Source organism: Calypte anna, chromosome 5, assembly GCF_003957555.1.
Source record: "Calypte anna isolate BGI_N300 chromosome 5, bCalAnn1_v1.p, whole genome shotgun sequence".
Classification (NCBI taxonomy): Eukaryota; Metazoa; Chordata; class Aves; order Apodiformes; family Trochilidae; genus Calypte; species Calypte anna.
This window is the reverse complement of record NC_044250.1, coordinates 6,900,271-6,914,344: the sequence shown is the minus strand read 5'-3', so window position 1 is coordinate 6,914,344 and position 14,074 is coordinate 6,900,271. Positions and strand designations below refer to the sequence as shown.

Here is a 14,074-nt window from a genome sequence, read left to right as displayed (position 1 = left end):
CCAATCTGACAGGTCTCTTGAATGCTACCATCTTCAATTCATACCTTTCAGCTACACCCAGTAGCAACTTCAAGCTATACACAGTAGCAATTCATTGAGGTACATTTACATACCCACCCTTCAGTAGGTGTCTGTTTTGAAGTTTACATATGAACACATGTAGAATTTAAAGTCTTTAAAGTCCTAATTATTTTTTTAGAATTAAAATTCCTTACTTAAAACAATGTTTTAAATAATATTTTTGTTTTATGTAACGTGCTTTTCTTTCTCTGCAAGAAACATCATGAAGATAGCATTGGTTGCTTACTGAAAATAGCTGTATAAATTATACATGGCCCATGTAAAACAATAAAGGGAGGCAAAAATAGGTATTTCCCACTTCTTCCAGAATTGTGAAGAAGTGGAGGAAGCAGAATTTCCTGCATGCAAAAATCAGTGTATTAGAAATTCATACTCTCTCGCAGAAGGCTCAGACTTCTGCCTCCTAACAAATCAATAGCTGTAATAGCTTATTATAATATTTTCCAAAGGCACCAGAAATTTCTCCCTCTTTCCTATGCAGAGAAACTTACTGATTTAATGATACAGAAGGATGTGCAATAAAAAGGCAAGACTGAATGCAGCCCAGGACCCCACCAGCTAGAGCACAGTACTGATAAATGTACGTCAGTTTTTCCTCTGTTGTGTTCCCTTCCACAATTAATCATCTTTCTACTTGTAAAACAAATAAACTTTTACCAATCACTCATTTTGCTCTTTAAAACAAAGTCTGGACATCTCTTCAACCAACTTTTAAATCCACACTCGCTCTCAAAGAACACTTGTTGCAAAGAGCTCCCAAAATCTTTCAAGAGACTCTCCCACAATGTCCTCTTGCAGGGCTCAGAGCTGACACAGTCAAAGGAAGACTTTGCCCATAGCATCATTTCAAAACCCATAAAGAAAAGGTACTTAAAAATCCCTTTAGAATATCACGAAAGGCTGTACCTTCCCAAGGGCTTTATAAGCACAGTTCCAAACATCAAAATTCCTATATTAAACAGATCCAAGCAATTAAAAAAAAGTTCATGAGGTTCTCCTCCACCTATTTACTAGTTTAAATCTTAAAAAATAAGCTAAGGAAAAAACTTCAACTAGAACAGACGTCAGACAAGCAAGATATTCTAATCATTTAAAAAAAACAGAATAATTGAAAGGAAAGGAGTAGGAAGTAGCAGATGACCTAAGTTTGTAGGAAATCACAGGAAGGAAGAGGTTTACAAGGCAATGATGCACATTAACAGCTTTTCAGTAAAAAAGGCAGAAAGCCATCCTATAAGAAAAAAAATAAAAAGCCTTCTGGAAATGGTGCAAGTTCCACCAATTGTTGTGTACCAACACATGCAAAACCTCCATTGCACAGAAGAAGGGAAAAAAAATTGAGTACATTTTACTCCAACTGGCAAGGTGAAGTTAAATAAGCTGGGGGTTTTTTTGCAATCACTGACAAAGGACCAAAACAAAGTAGTAAACAACACAGACTGTGGAAACAAGAGAGAAGAAATGTGTTTTCATATCTACATAGGAAAAAGTAAATTACTTTTCTAAATTACCCAAGTGTCAAATAAAATTGTCCATGTAAGTATTTCTCATTAATACCTGATGCTAGTGGCTACTCTTATCTTCCAGAGGGAACTTAAATTGCCGGTATATAACAAGATTCTTTGCTTCCCTTGTTGTAAACTCTGTGCTGCCAATCAGTACCAAAGCTGGTTTTCTCTCTGTGCTTTTGCATTTCTTTGACAGTTCTCATTGAGACCTTGAGCCCATGCAAGCTCCTTTCTGCAGGCAGGCACGCACTCCTTTCAGTCTGTACCAGCAGGATCCAGGAAAGGTTCAGATGTCAGTTCACATCCAAAAATCCCATGGAGCCAGCCTGGAGAGATTTGGCCACACTAATAAAAGCAGCAAACATCCCTGCAATGAAGACACTTCAGCCCCACACAAAGCACAGCTGCCCAAGTTATCACAATCCCAGCTGAAGTTTTCTGCTGGCTGTTCTCCTGCCTGGGAGAAGCTCTCACAGATCTCATTTTATGGTGCTTCAAGCCCAGGTGAGCACAAGCTGAGGAGACCTACTTCCATCTCACACTTCACCCTGTAACCAAGTCACATAAAACTGAAGTAAAACTGCTTAAGTATAAATGTTTAAGGCCAGAATGGGTAAGATTTTGAGCAACCTGGTCTAGAAGAAGGTGTCCCTGCCCATGCACTGGGGTTGAAGCTAGATGATCTTTAAGCTCTCTTCCAACCCAAACTATTCTACGATTCTGAAATAACCCAAAGCAAGTTTTCTCAGGTACTGGATGGCACTTCCCCCAAGGCAAAGCAAAAACTTTAGCTTTGTGATAAAAATCTTGTCTCACCCAGCCAAAGTAATGCCTTGGAAGTTAAGTGTCCCAGCCACATAAAAACAGCTGCAGGATAATAGTGTTGTAGCTAAGGGAGCAGAGCCTCCAGTACACAGAAAGGTAAGAAAAGCCCAGGCAAGTGGATTACAAAGTGATTTCCAAAAGGCTGGGAAGTGGCTCTGAGAATCTCCCATCTCCAGCTGCTCACTCCCCTCTACACCAGGACCTCAAAGGGACTCTGCACACCCACTAGGATCTGGGCTTTCTTGTCCCTAAATTGTCCACCACTTATTGGTGGTGCCATACATATTTGGCAAGTGATGTTTATACAAATATGAAGGGATTTGCACTTGGCTATTTACATTAAAAGCATGAATCATATTTAATTTGTAACATGTTTTAAAAAACACTAATATAGTTTCCTAGAACTGCTAAATTATTTTAGCAAGAATGAAGAGTCACATGAGTTTAAGATTACTGATTTTAAAAATACTTTGTTTGATGGGAGTGTCATCCCCTAACATGGAATAATTCTCTATACACAAAAATCCAATTATTTATTAAAGATTGATATAGCTGCTGTAGCTTTGATCATGCTAACACTATTACACTACTTCATATATTTGTTTTGTCTTTGTATATTTCACTGGGTCAAGTTTTATGGCTCTGTTTAACTTGATCTTAACATTTTTCTAGGCTTCATGCTGTTATATTCAAAAATTATAGGGCACAATAAGGCTTTTCTATTTTTTTCCTGGAAACACCAGGTGAAAAAAGACTATGTGTAAAAAAAAATTACACATTTAGTAGCTGCAGCATTCTGTAAAGCTATTAACATAGGGAGAGAGATTTTGAAATTAAACTGATTCCAAATTCCTGACTAAGAAAAAATTAAAAATCGGTACTGAACTACTTGAATTGGCTTGCTTAAAAAAAGAAAAAAAACCACTCTAGTTATTTGACTGTTCTTTGATTCAAGTAAAACTGCTAAACTAGAGATTCAGCTCACTTTATCAAAGTTTGTCACTCAAAATTAAAGTGGAATACTAAAACATCATATTAAAAAAGGTGACAATGGGAAAGAATACTACAAAACTGTATAAAGATTATTGCCAAAGAGGATCTAAAAACAAGATTTGCACCAATTCTTGTTATAATCCCCAACATGCAACATATTTAAATAGAAAACCTGAAGAACTAAAAGGGGGGGGGGGGCGGGGAGGAAGAAGGACCTACCCTGTAGGAAATACTACAATATCAAACGAACTCAAGACTAAAACCTACTTTCACAATAACATGTGCTTCCTCTGCTCATCTGTAACTCAAAAGTTTGAGTCTCTGTAGAAGAGAGCTTCCATTTCTCTAAAAATTTTTAAAAGAAACAGAGCTTCTAAATTAAAAAGGTCAATAGAGGAGGGCAGAGGAAGCCAAGAACAAGTAACAGGATTTTCTAGGCTTTATGCTGCATTATAGGTTATTTCAGGTCAAAAAGAGGGAGTTCACTGCCTGTAGAAGGCAGAAAAATGTAAGCCATTGCTATCCCATTTCACAGCACTAGCTACTGAAAGTTGCTTTAAATATCCTTAATGTCATCATTTAAGGTGCACTGCACAATCATCAGCCATCTCTAACTCTCTAAGTCATCATTCTTGCTTATTTCTTCATACTTGGTTTCATGCACAATCCAATCAGATCTCTGAAATAGTTTCAGATACCTATACATCCATCCTGTACTTCATCTGAATAATGAGCTTTTCTTCCAAGACCTGGAATGAAACCAAGACATTATTTTCCATCCATCTCATATTTTCAGTTAGAGATCGGAAGAGAAATAATATTGGAGTGTCTTAGGAATAGAGACATTAACTCAATAAAAGCTCCCCAACATCAAGCAACTCTTCCCTTATTTTCAAAAGCAAAAAAAATCTAACAGTCAGACCAGCTGAAAATAAGTATTTGTCCAGCTGCAAGTTCACATAAACCATCCATAGGAGCTCCATAATTTCAGTGAAGAAGGACTAAGGATGTTTTCTTCACCAAATTAATCCTAAACCAAGACATCTGAAATTCTCCTTTGACTGCACTGTAACATCATCAGGGAACTGAAAAAAGCCACAAAAATATACAACAAGCTTTTTTAAGGTATGAAAGGTAGGTCTTGTTTCACAAAATCCAACATTGAAAGCCTAACTAAGGAGTGCCAGTATCTCCACAAGGACATCCTCCTGTCACGTTCCTCCCTTGATCGAGTATCACCAGTTGATTATCAGGCCTGCTCCTACTTCTGTCAGCTGAGAAGAGCAGGTTAGCTCAGCTGCAATGCTTCTGCATATGGATTGAAATAATTAGACATTCAGTGAGGGTAGGGCTTGACTGTTAAAAAAAAAAAAAGAAGAAACACAGATGTTCTCTGCTTTTTTCCACAAAGTTCTGCACAGAAAGCAATAGTGCCGACAGTGAGTGTTCTGTCTGCACACAGCACTTGTATGCCACAGACCTCACACTGCAACAGAGAAATTTAGCTCTACTGAAAGTAGTTTTCCTTCTGTATTTCATGTTCTTCTGAAATACATGCTCAGCCTCAAGTGATAGCACTGTGCCCATTATCAACGATTTTCTTCACACACACAAGAAAGCCAACCACAAAATTCCTCTTTTGAAACACACATTTTTGTCAAGAGGATCTTTGTTGCCATAATCAGCACACTGGCAAAATGGAAGATACAAGACACAGAATATATGCTGTTATAAAGAAAATTATTCTAAAAACAGTAAGAATGCGATGCGTTAAAATAGCACAGAAAATAAAATAGTACAGCCCAACATTCCTGTACATTTAGGTTGGTATTTTAACGAGAATTAAGCAGAGTTAATTTTGTTCCACCCAGAAGCTGCTAAGCTAACGTTCTGCCTCTAAAAGCACTACTCAGCCTCCCATCCCCTTCAATGGACACAATCCAACACATGCCTTTAGAAAAATCACCTCCAAAACATTTATTTTGAAGCAACTGCTGTACATTGAGGCAGACAGCAAGAAAAGCAGCACACACAAATGCTCGTTTTTCAGTTGTGTCAACTTCTGTGAGTTGAAAGCTCACTCTTCCTCCCCACACCCTGCCTGCCTTTGTCTCCAGCATCGCGTTATGCCGGAGTCAGTCTCATTTCCCTGCCTCTGTAGGTAGTTGTTTGGAAGATAGGGAGTAGGAAACATTCAAACACAAAAAAAAAAAAAAAAAAGAAACAAAGAAAAAAAAAGAGGTGCCAGGTCAAAGGCAGCTTCCCAAGCAATTTTTTCAGGAAACTTTATTCTAGCTGACAGAATCTCTCTGATTAAAAAGTGTCCTCAAACACAGACAGCCACACATCACCACAACCCAAATTAGAGCAGCTAGACAAACAGATTTATGAAAAAATAATTTACAAGCACAACCGATGCCACACCCTGAACAAGCAGCAGAACTTGCACTACAACACAAGTCCCTGGCAATAAGCACAACAAAAGAAAACTCCAATTCCTGTTTTACATGATTATAAACATCATCTCACCGTGTGCTACCATAAATGGTCCGCAGCAGCACAGATAAAGCAGTCACCACTGATGTATCAGTATCGGGTTTCTCCCGGTAAGTCCGCATTAACACTTTGCTCTATTTATTTGTGATCTCGCCGTGCCACTTCATAAGACAGTCTTGACCTATTTTCCAGATGCGTAATTAATCACTTTGCTGGCTGCCACAGTTATTAAACAGTTACTGTGTGAATTTTAAACGTAGCTTACAGAAACCCTTAGCAAATTAACTCTGTTACAGAATTACTGCTATGTTAGAAAGTACCTCCTCAGACTCCAGCCAAGCTTTCCTACTTCGTGTGAAATCAATCACAGCATAAACTTTCTGCAAATGATGTAATGGGATGTAATACTGGAGGAGGAGGAGGGAATAATCACGGAAATACGCAGTTATCAACAACTACAGCTTTACTTCATTGTCTCGTGGTAATAACACATTTTCCCAGAATTTAAGGATACTAAAGTAACTGAAATAAACAAGGTTACAGGCAAGCAAGAAGGTTAAAAAACATCAGAGCACCACATAATTTCTGGGCAGGCAAGTCTGGGAGTCTCCAAGCAGCTTACCAAGTTAACAAAAAAGGAAACCACTGCAGTTTTTGGCACTGACGTTTTAAGTCAGACGCAACAGTTAGAAACAAAAGTATAGCCTCAGAATTTATTTATATACATGTAAGCACACAGTACTGACAAATGAGGCTTTCATGTAAAAATAAATTTTTAAATAAATTTTTTAAAAATCACTATTTTCTATAGCGTTAAACGCATGCAAATACATCTAGCAGTTCTATAACTGATAACACGATAAATCAAGAACCAGACCAAACCCAGCACAATCCCTGCTGCAATCCTTACATTAGAGCCACAAGCAATAACCTCTTCTGTTTTTACAGAGCTAGTTCTTGGGAACTGACCAAATTTTTTAAAGCGTCAACTTCCTCCTCTGTTGTTTTTATTTATACCGTTCCCTCAGCACTCTTTGCTACCCTGCCCCAGCGCCAACTTCCCGACGGCGCAGAGGGGGGGGGGCCCGCGAGTCTCTTCTCGAGGGTCGGGTCCTGACGGGGATAGGAGAAGCCCCCGGGGTGGAGGCACCGGATCGGTGGACCCGAGACGGGAGGAGCCTCCGCCGCGCCCCGGCGCCACCCGCGGGACCCCCTGCACGGCGCGGGGGAAGCGGCTGCCGTCGGGCGAGAGGACCGACCCCACCATACAAGGGGGAGGCAGCAGTATAGCCGGGAGGGGAGAGGGGCACTGCCGGAATCCTCCTGGCCCCGCCGCCGCCGCCCCACCGCCGGTAACGGGCCAGGAGAGCGGCCACGCCTCCCCCCCCCGCGGCCAGCGGCCTCGCCCGGCAGCACGGGCCGCGCCGGGGAAGGGGAAACTTCGGGTACGCGGCGGAGCAGGCGCCGTCGAGGGCAACAGGAAGGAGAAGCGGCGCCGCCCGCTCCCCGCCGCCGGGCTCTTACAAGGGCAGCTCCGCACCGCGCTTACGCGGCGGTCGGCAGCTGCCGCTGCGAGGCAGGGGAAATAAGGGCAGCCCCGGCCCCGCAGCTCCCCGCGGGAAGGCGGAGAAAGCCACCGGCGGGCAGAGACAGCTCCCCTCTTCGCCCGCCGGCGACGGCCCCGCTCCTCTCCCGGCCGCTCACCTTCACGGATCGGGCCGCGCTGGCGTCCGAACTGGAGCTGCCGCTGCCGCCGCCCTGGGCATGTTCCGGGAGCGCCCTGAGGAAGCACCGCTTCGTCCGGGCTCAGCCCTTCAACCCCGCCGCTCCTGCCGCCGCCGCCTCGGCCGCTGCCATCTTGTCCTGGCGGCTGGGAGGGAAGAGCCCCACCTCAGCCCGCTCGGCAGCCCGGGCCTCCGCCTCATCTTCCCGGGGAGGGACCCAGCCCGCCCCCGGCCGCCGCCTCCTCCCGCCTCCACTGCTGCCCTGCCCGCGGCGGCCTAGCGACGCCCGCCGCCGCCCATCACCCCGGAGCGGCGGTACAAGGCCTCGGCAAGCGCAGTGGAGGGCGCCTGCTGATGGCGCCGCACAGAGCCCCGCACCCGGCCGGCGGGGCTCAGCCTGCGGAGCCCTCCCGCTGCCCCTCAGCTCCGCCGCCCGGGCCGGCCCCGCGCCTCAGCGCTGCCGGTAGCGCCCCCGCCCGGCCCCGCCGTGCAGCGGCCTCCGCAGCCGGGAGCCGCCCCGCGCCGCCTCCCTCGACGCTGCCAGGGCTCCCCTCTCCCGAGCGCGGGGATCCCACAGTTGCCCCAAGCCCTTCCTCACCCCCTTAGAGCATCAACCAAAACCCCCGCCGGTCACGGTTGCCCTGGCTCGCACGGAGCTGGGCGCCGGCGCTGTGCTTATTGTGCCCGGTGGCACCGATGAGGCGAGGCAGGTGTGTGCCCGGGAAATCTCCCGGCAGCAGCACAGCCGAGGCAGCACCTTCCGCCTCTTCCCCGCCGAGTTGTAAACACTCTGACCAACATTTCTACCAGAGGTTAAATACAACAATATTTACAATAAATATAAATTTTGAATAAATTCAATAAATTTTACAATTTCTTTTTTTTTTTTTTGGTCATCTGAAAAACAGTAAACACTTCCTTGTCCTAATTTTCTCTCGGCAGGTACAGTTATGCTGGCGAGCAACTGAGGGGTTAATACGGAAACTCCTATTACAGCTCTGTGAAATGTGGACTCCTGATATAATTTGGAGGGAGTGTTTTCTTTCGAAGTATTTAAGTAACTCAGCAGAAGGTCGCTCACGTCATTTAGTTTTTTGGCATTGAAACACACACCCCTCAAGGCACTTTTTGTTCCTCCTTGTTTCTATACCTTTGCAGAGGATAAGTTGTAGTTAGGTGTGAGTGTTCATAGTATAAAGAATACAGGGAAGTTACAGAAGAAATTTCCAAAGGATGTAATTTATTCTGCAGCAAAAAGAGATGATCTGAGGACAAACAGAGGCTAGCAGTTTTTGGCAGTGCACCTACCAATGACATTTTGTGCTATTTTTGTTATCAAAATCCCAAGCGTAGACACACACAGAAAATGCTTTGGCTAGAACAATTTGTTTTACTCATCAGACTGCTATAACCTTTGTCATCAAAACATTTTTTTTTCAGACAGTATGAGTTGTTTATATCAACTTATGAGTTGTTTATCAGCTGGACTCCTAATTCTTGAAAGAACTTGAGTCCTGAACAAGGCTGTGCTGTTAGAGCTGCCCAGAGGAGAAAAAGACACAAAGATAAGGATGGAAGAAGGCAAGACCATAGGGCTGTAATTCCATCCACCAGGCCCTTCATTCAGTCACTAATAACATCAGGCACAGTTGCATGAAACAGCAAGCCACATGCTGGAGTTTATCACTGTGAAAAGGGAGAAAACTGGTCTTTTATAATTTTCTTTACCTGTTCTCCATACATCCAGATAAATTCTCCCAGTGACAACTCCCCAGTGCTGGAGTTGAACCTTCCATCCACCAGACTGAACTCGCCCAGCAAAAAAAGGGTTTTCTTGGATGAGCTGCATCATCTCAGGAAAACACTCAATGAATGTCAGAGCTAATATGAAAAGGGAGGTAGAATTTTTCCTCACCTGCTAGTTGGCAACGTGTTGTTGTGACTACTGAAGGTATCCAGGATGCAGTTACCCAGCCTTAAAAGTACAAGCAGCAAGTACAGATAAACACAAGGAGGGTGAAATAGGGGAAGAGTCCATTTCAAATTTTTTTTTTTTTAACTTCCAGGTAACTGTCGTTAGTTTTCCACACAATATTTAGCAATATCTGCTAAGCAGAGAATTAAATAGTGGGTGGTAAGATTTCAAACTATAGTACTAATTTATTATTTTTCACATTGGCTGCAATATTTTATGTTTACAATTATTTATCCTTCCAAAACAGAAATATCAGTGAACAAAGTTAACTATCTTTTTATCTTTGCAATTCCTTATTTAAAGTAGTATTTAAAGCAATGTACCTGTCACTGAAGTATAACTTGTATTATGAGAAGCAAATAATCGATGTGATAGATTTGGATTAAAACTTCTCAGTATCCAAATTCTTAGTGAAACCTGTAAAGGGATCAGTGCTAAACTGATAAAACACCCCTATTTTAAAACATAAAATTTAAAATTTATGCTTTCTACTGACTACCAACATGTTGAGATGAACATGGTTCACAGTTCCACAGATGCCCTTCCCATAGATTTGTTTGTTAGATATACCCAAAATTCAACCTTCTGTTGCTGGGCATAAACATCTTTCAAATTTAAAGTAAACATACACTTGGCTTTTCTTGCAGCAACTGGAAGGTCAGTTGAGAAGCACTGTATTATCTCAATTTAAAAACTCACACAGGTTTCTCTATGCAGCTTACATTTTTAAGTAATTTTTCAAAACTAAGCTTGGATATTCAAATAGAAATTTCAGCTTTTATTTCCACTTCATTGGTTTTTGCATTAAAATAATATATGTATGCTACGACATCTCTAATACAGGACTGAAAAGAAAAGAAAAAAACAAAGCAAAATAAGAAAACAGGGTGGCTAAGATGATAAGTCTTAGGAAATACAGCAATATAGCAGGAATCCTTAAAATCTTTTTGGTTATCATGTAGATAAAAGCTGGCTGACTGGAGTTGAACTGCCTCTTCCCACCTTGTAATTAATGCTTTCCTTTGGAAAAATAATGAACAGCCCATGTTGTGCAAGGATTTACAGCTTTCCAAAAAAAGTGTAAGTGCTCACCAAAAAGAAAAAGACAGCCTCAGAGAATTGTTAGATTATGCTTCTTTACTGAAAAATTAAAAATAACTGCAGGGCACCTCTGAACAGAAGGACTGCAGGAAACCTCCCAACAGAAGCAGATTTGAGAAGCTGGTGCTGAGGACCTGCTATCCATATAACACATTGAAACACTTTTCCCACAGAGGAGAAAAGGACACTTTAAAATAAAAAAGGTATTTCAGGCTGAAATTCCAATGATACCATGCTAATTTGTAAAATCTTTAATAGAACATATTGTACTTTTTACTGTTGTTTTGAAATGAGCATCATTTCTACATGCTGCAGTTGAGAATACTCACAGTGTACCATCCACTAATATTACCATTTCATTTTTACAGTTGAGTAACCACTTCTTTTTTTAGTGACTGATACATTGCAAGATCAAGGGTTGCAGACAGATGAGCACCACAAACGTTCCAGCTGACCTCCCTTTCCAAAATGCATCATTCCTACAAATAAATGTCACTAAACATAGGCAGGCAGGCAGATTACAGAATTAAAACAATCCTGCATTACTCAAGTGAGTAGTTGCTTCGTAGCAGGTCTGCTGGCTCCAAGAAAACTCTTTACTCAAATAAAGATTTCTGGGGCTATGCTTTTGGGACATATTCCAAAATCTTTTAAGGTAAACAGTCTGATGAAGTGACTCCTAGCTTAGGCTGATGTTTTATCATGACAGAGAAGTTTTGTCTTAATGGAGAGTATATCACTCTCCCCCACAAACCACAGCAGGCAGGAGTGAAGCCCAGGTTAACTCTGGCAGGCACTGAACCACATACAAGACTATTTCAGATCTAAATGGACCTCATTACCTGTGTCCCTCTCACTTCACCATCCAAGTGCTTGAGGACTGAGCCAGGGCTTTGTTATCAGTAGCTACAGTCCAATCCCATTAAAATTGAAAAAACAAACCAAACAAAACCTGCTTTTGTTGTACTGATGTAAGGCCTGTTACTAATCTGAGGGCTGCATAAATCCTTCCTGAGAAGTAGTTTCACCTCAGTCAATTTGCACACGGATGGAAAATGTTTGCCTACGCCCTCTCTTAAGAGTTTAATACATTGGGAACTTGCCCGTATGTTTTCTTACTTTTTAAAAGCAGTTATCACAGAATCACAGGTATGTCATTGTTGGAAAAGACCTCAAAGATCACCACCTCCAACAGTCAACATCCCTAAAATAAAATAAAATAAAATAAAATAATCTTTAGACCCATAGTATCTTAAAGTCTTCCTTATTTTTCCCCCATGAGACAACGGTAATGAAATACCAGTTAAATAAATCTTCTAAAGATCAAAATTATCACATTAGAGACTCTCCTCTTAGAATGAGAAACGGAAATGGTGCATTTTAATCATGAGTTATGAAACAGATCAAACCATTGTAAGGAAAAAAACAGTTACTTCTTCAGCAAAGAACATGTTTTCCAATAAATAAGTTTATTCTGAGATACAAATAATTTAATGAATTTTTCTTAAATGTTAGAAAGCTAAAGTATGCTCTTTTTTTTTTAATTTTTCTGTTCCAAACCTGTAAGAGTCTAAATCTGTTCCGAAGGGTAAGTTTAACACTTTAAACAGTAGTTTAATGAATTATTTTGACTGAGTGAAATACACTATCTCCACTCCAAGTAATGAGACACTTGGCAGAAAGTATCAGATCACAAGAACAATAGCAGCAGACTGTCATTGTGGTCCACAAAATACTGTAACCTCTGAGCAGTCTCTCTACAAACAATAGAGGGGAAGATAAGGTAACATCTCTGGCCAGCTAACTGCATGTGCAGCTAGGGGTGGTGGTGCTTTAGTCTGTAACACTTCAAGATTGCAAGCATTTTAGTCACAGGAAAAGGTCTAGAAATATTTTTATTGCTTACTTTTTAAAACACTGTTGTTACTGAGACTAGATTACAAAGACTTGATTAAACAACAAATGTTTTAGTCTCAGGTACATTAAAATGCCACAGAATCAGTTTTTTAAGACAACATGTATACCCATGTAACATTTTAACTAGGTTTAGGGTGAAGGCAGACAGGAAATTGGTTTGTTTTTCTGACTTTATAATCTTTTCCTATAATTATCACCCTCTGTTATTGGAACAGAGCGTACAACCCTACACACAGATGATCTGATGTTTAAAAGATGACAGAGCAGAACTGGAAAGAAAAATGGCAAATCTGTATCTATAAATACAAACATGGTCACAGACATCTCATGCTCAACACTAAAGTGAAGAAATACAGCAGGTGATCAAATGGAGGGGCAGAGACTGCAAAGCATCAAAAATTATTGCTAAACCAGGAAGATTGAGCCTGGTTAGAGCATGATGAGATTTTACTGAATGTGTACATGCAAAAGTTTTAACATTATCTTAAGAGTTTTGCAACAGCAGTGCAATGATCTTGCTGTAGTTTCTCTTGGAGGAGATTACAGGTAATGGAAGACTTGCTTTTATGTAGACTTACTACATAAAACTCAAAGTCACATAATGCTTAAATTAAATTACCAGGAATTAGTGATAATACACAGTATATTAGTATTAATTCTAATAGATACAGTAAAACTATCATAGTAGCCCAAACTACAGACCAGAAATTCAGGTCTGGAGTCACCCAAAATATAAAACAATTTGATGGCTTCTGAATTAAATCTTACTAAGCCTGTTAGTGAAGAACCAGACAAGAGACAGATGGATTCCAGTAGAAAAAGGGGGTATACAAGGAAAAAGGAGACAATGTTGGCCAGCACTATAGGCAGAGCTGTATCAGTGCACCAGCTGTCCTCCTGCCTCAGGAATCCTTATTTCCTGAAGGAAGAGTTTGCCAGTGCCAGCGTTACTCATTATTGGAGGGCTGCCAACATTTTCCCTCTTCTGAAACACAAAAATGTGTATACCCAAGAAATAATATAATCTTCACTGAAAGCTTTAAGAAGTACATCACTGACCTGTGTGGGATTAAGATTTTACTCAGATATTTTCCCATTTCTTCAAGAGTTGATTGCACAAGCAATCAGCATTCCCTCACAAGTCAGTACTTGGGGATCAGCACTCCAGGTAGTCAAGACTTTTCTGAGAAAAGTACTAAACACAAACCAACAACCCCTCCAAAAAAAAAAACCCAAACCCCAACAAACAACAAGAGCTAACTAGATTGTTACTGTGTTTCCCTTCATCATTACATGCCATAAAGACAAGGAAATCAGCTTTCTATAGCCTGGCATGATGACACCTGTTTACTTGTGAGCTTCAAAGCAGTATAAATATTTTGGCTTAACACATGAAATGTAACTTTCAGTCCTCAAAACTTTATTTAGCATTTAAATGCATTACTTTAGCAGAC

General features: G+C 41.2%; 2 protein-coding genes across 7 annotated transcripts in view; one reads left to right on the top strand and one right to left on the bottom strand.

Annotated features, from left to right (window-relative positions):
• Positions 1 to 7,762, bottom strand: part of HIPK3 (homeodomain interacting protein kinase 3) — a 62,223-nt gene extending 54,461 nt beyond the window's left edge. For 2 of the 6 annotated variants that reach the window (XM_030451387.1, XM_030451390.1), the window contains exon 1: positions 5,937 to 6,568. In XM_030451387.1, coding sequence (XP_030307247.1) covers positions 5,937 to 5,949 — 13 coding nt within the window. In that variant the 5' untranslated portion in view covers positions 5,950 to 6,568. Of the gene's footprint in view, positions 1 to 5,936; positions 6,570 to 6,872; positions 7,166 to 7,607 lie in introns of those variants that run through there. The other 4 variants (XM_030451388.1, XM_030451392.1, XM_030451389.1 and 1 more) reach the window with 4 other exon arrangements.
• Positions 5,952 to 8,094, top strand: LOC115598403 (skin secretory protein xP2). The gene is made up of 2 exons (XM_030451529.1): positions 5,952 to 6,013; positions 7,050 to 8,094. The coding sequence occupies exons 1-2, from the start codon at positions 5,952 to 5,954 to the stop codon at positions 8,092 to 8,094; spliced, it is 1,107 nt and encodes a 368-aa protein (XP_030307389.1).
• The last annotated feature ends 5,980 nt before the right edge of the window (positions 8,095 to 14,074 follow it).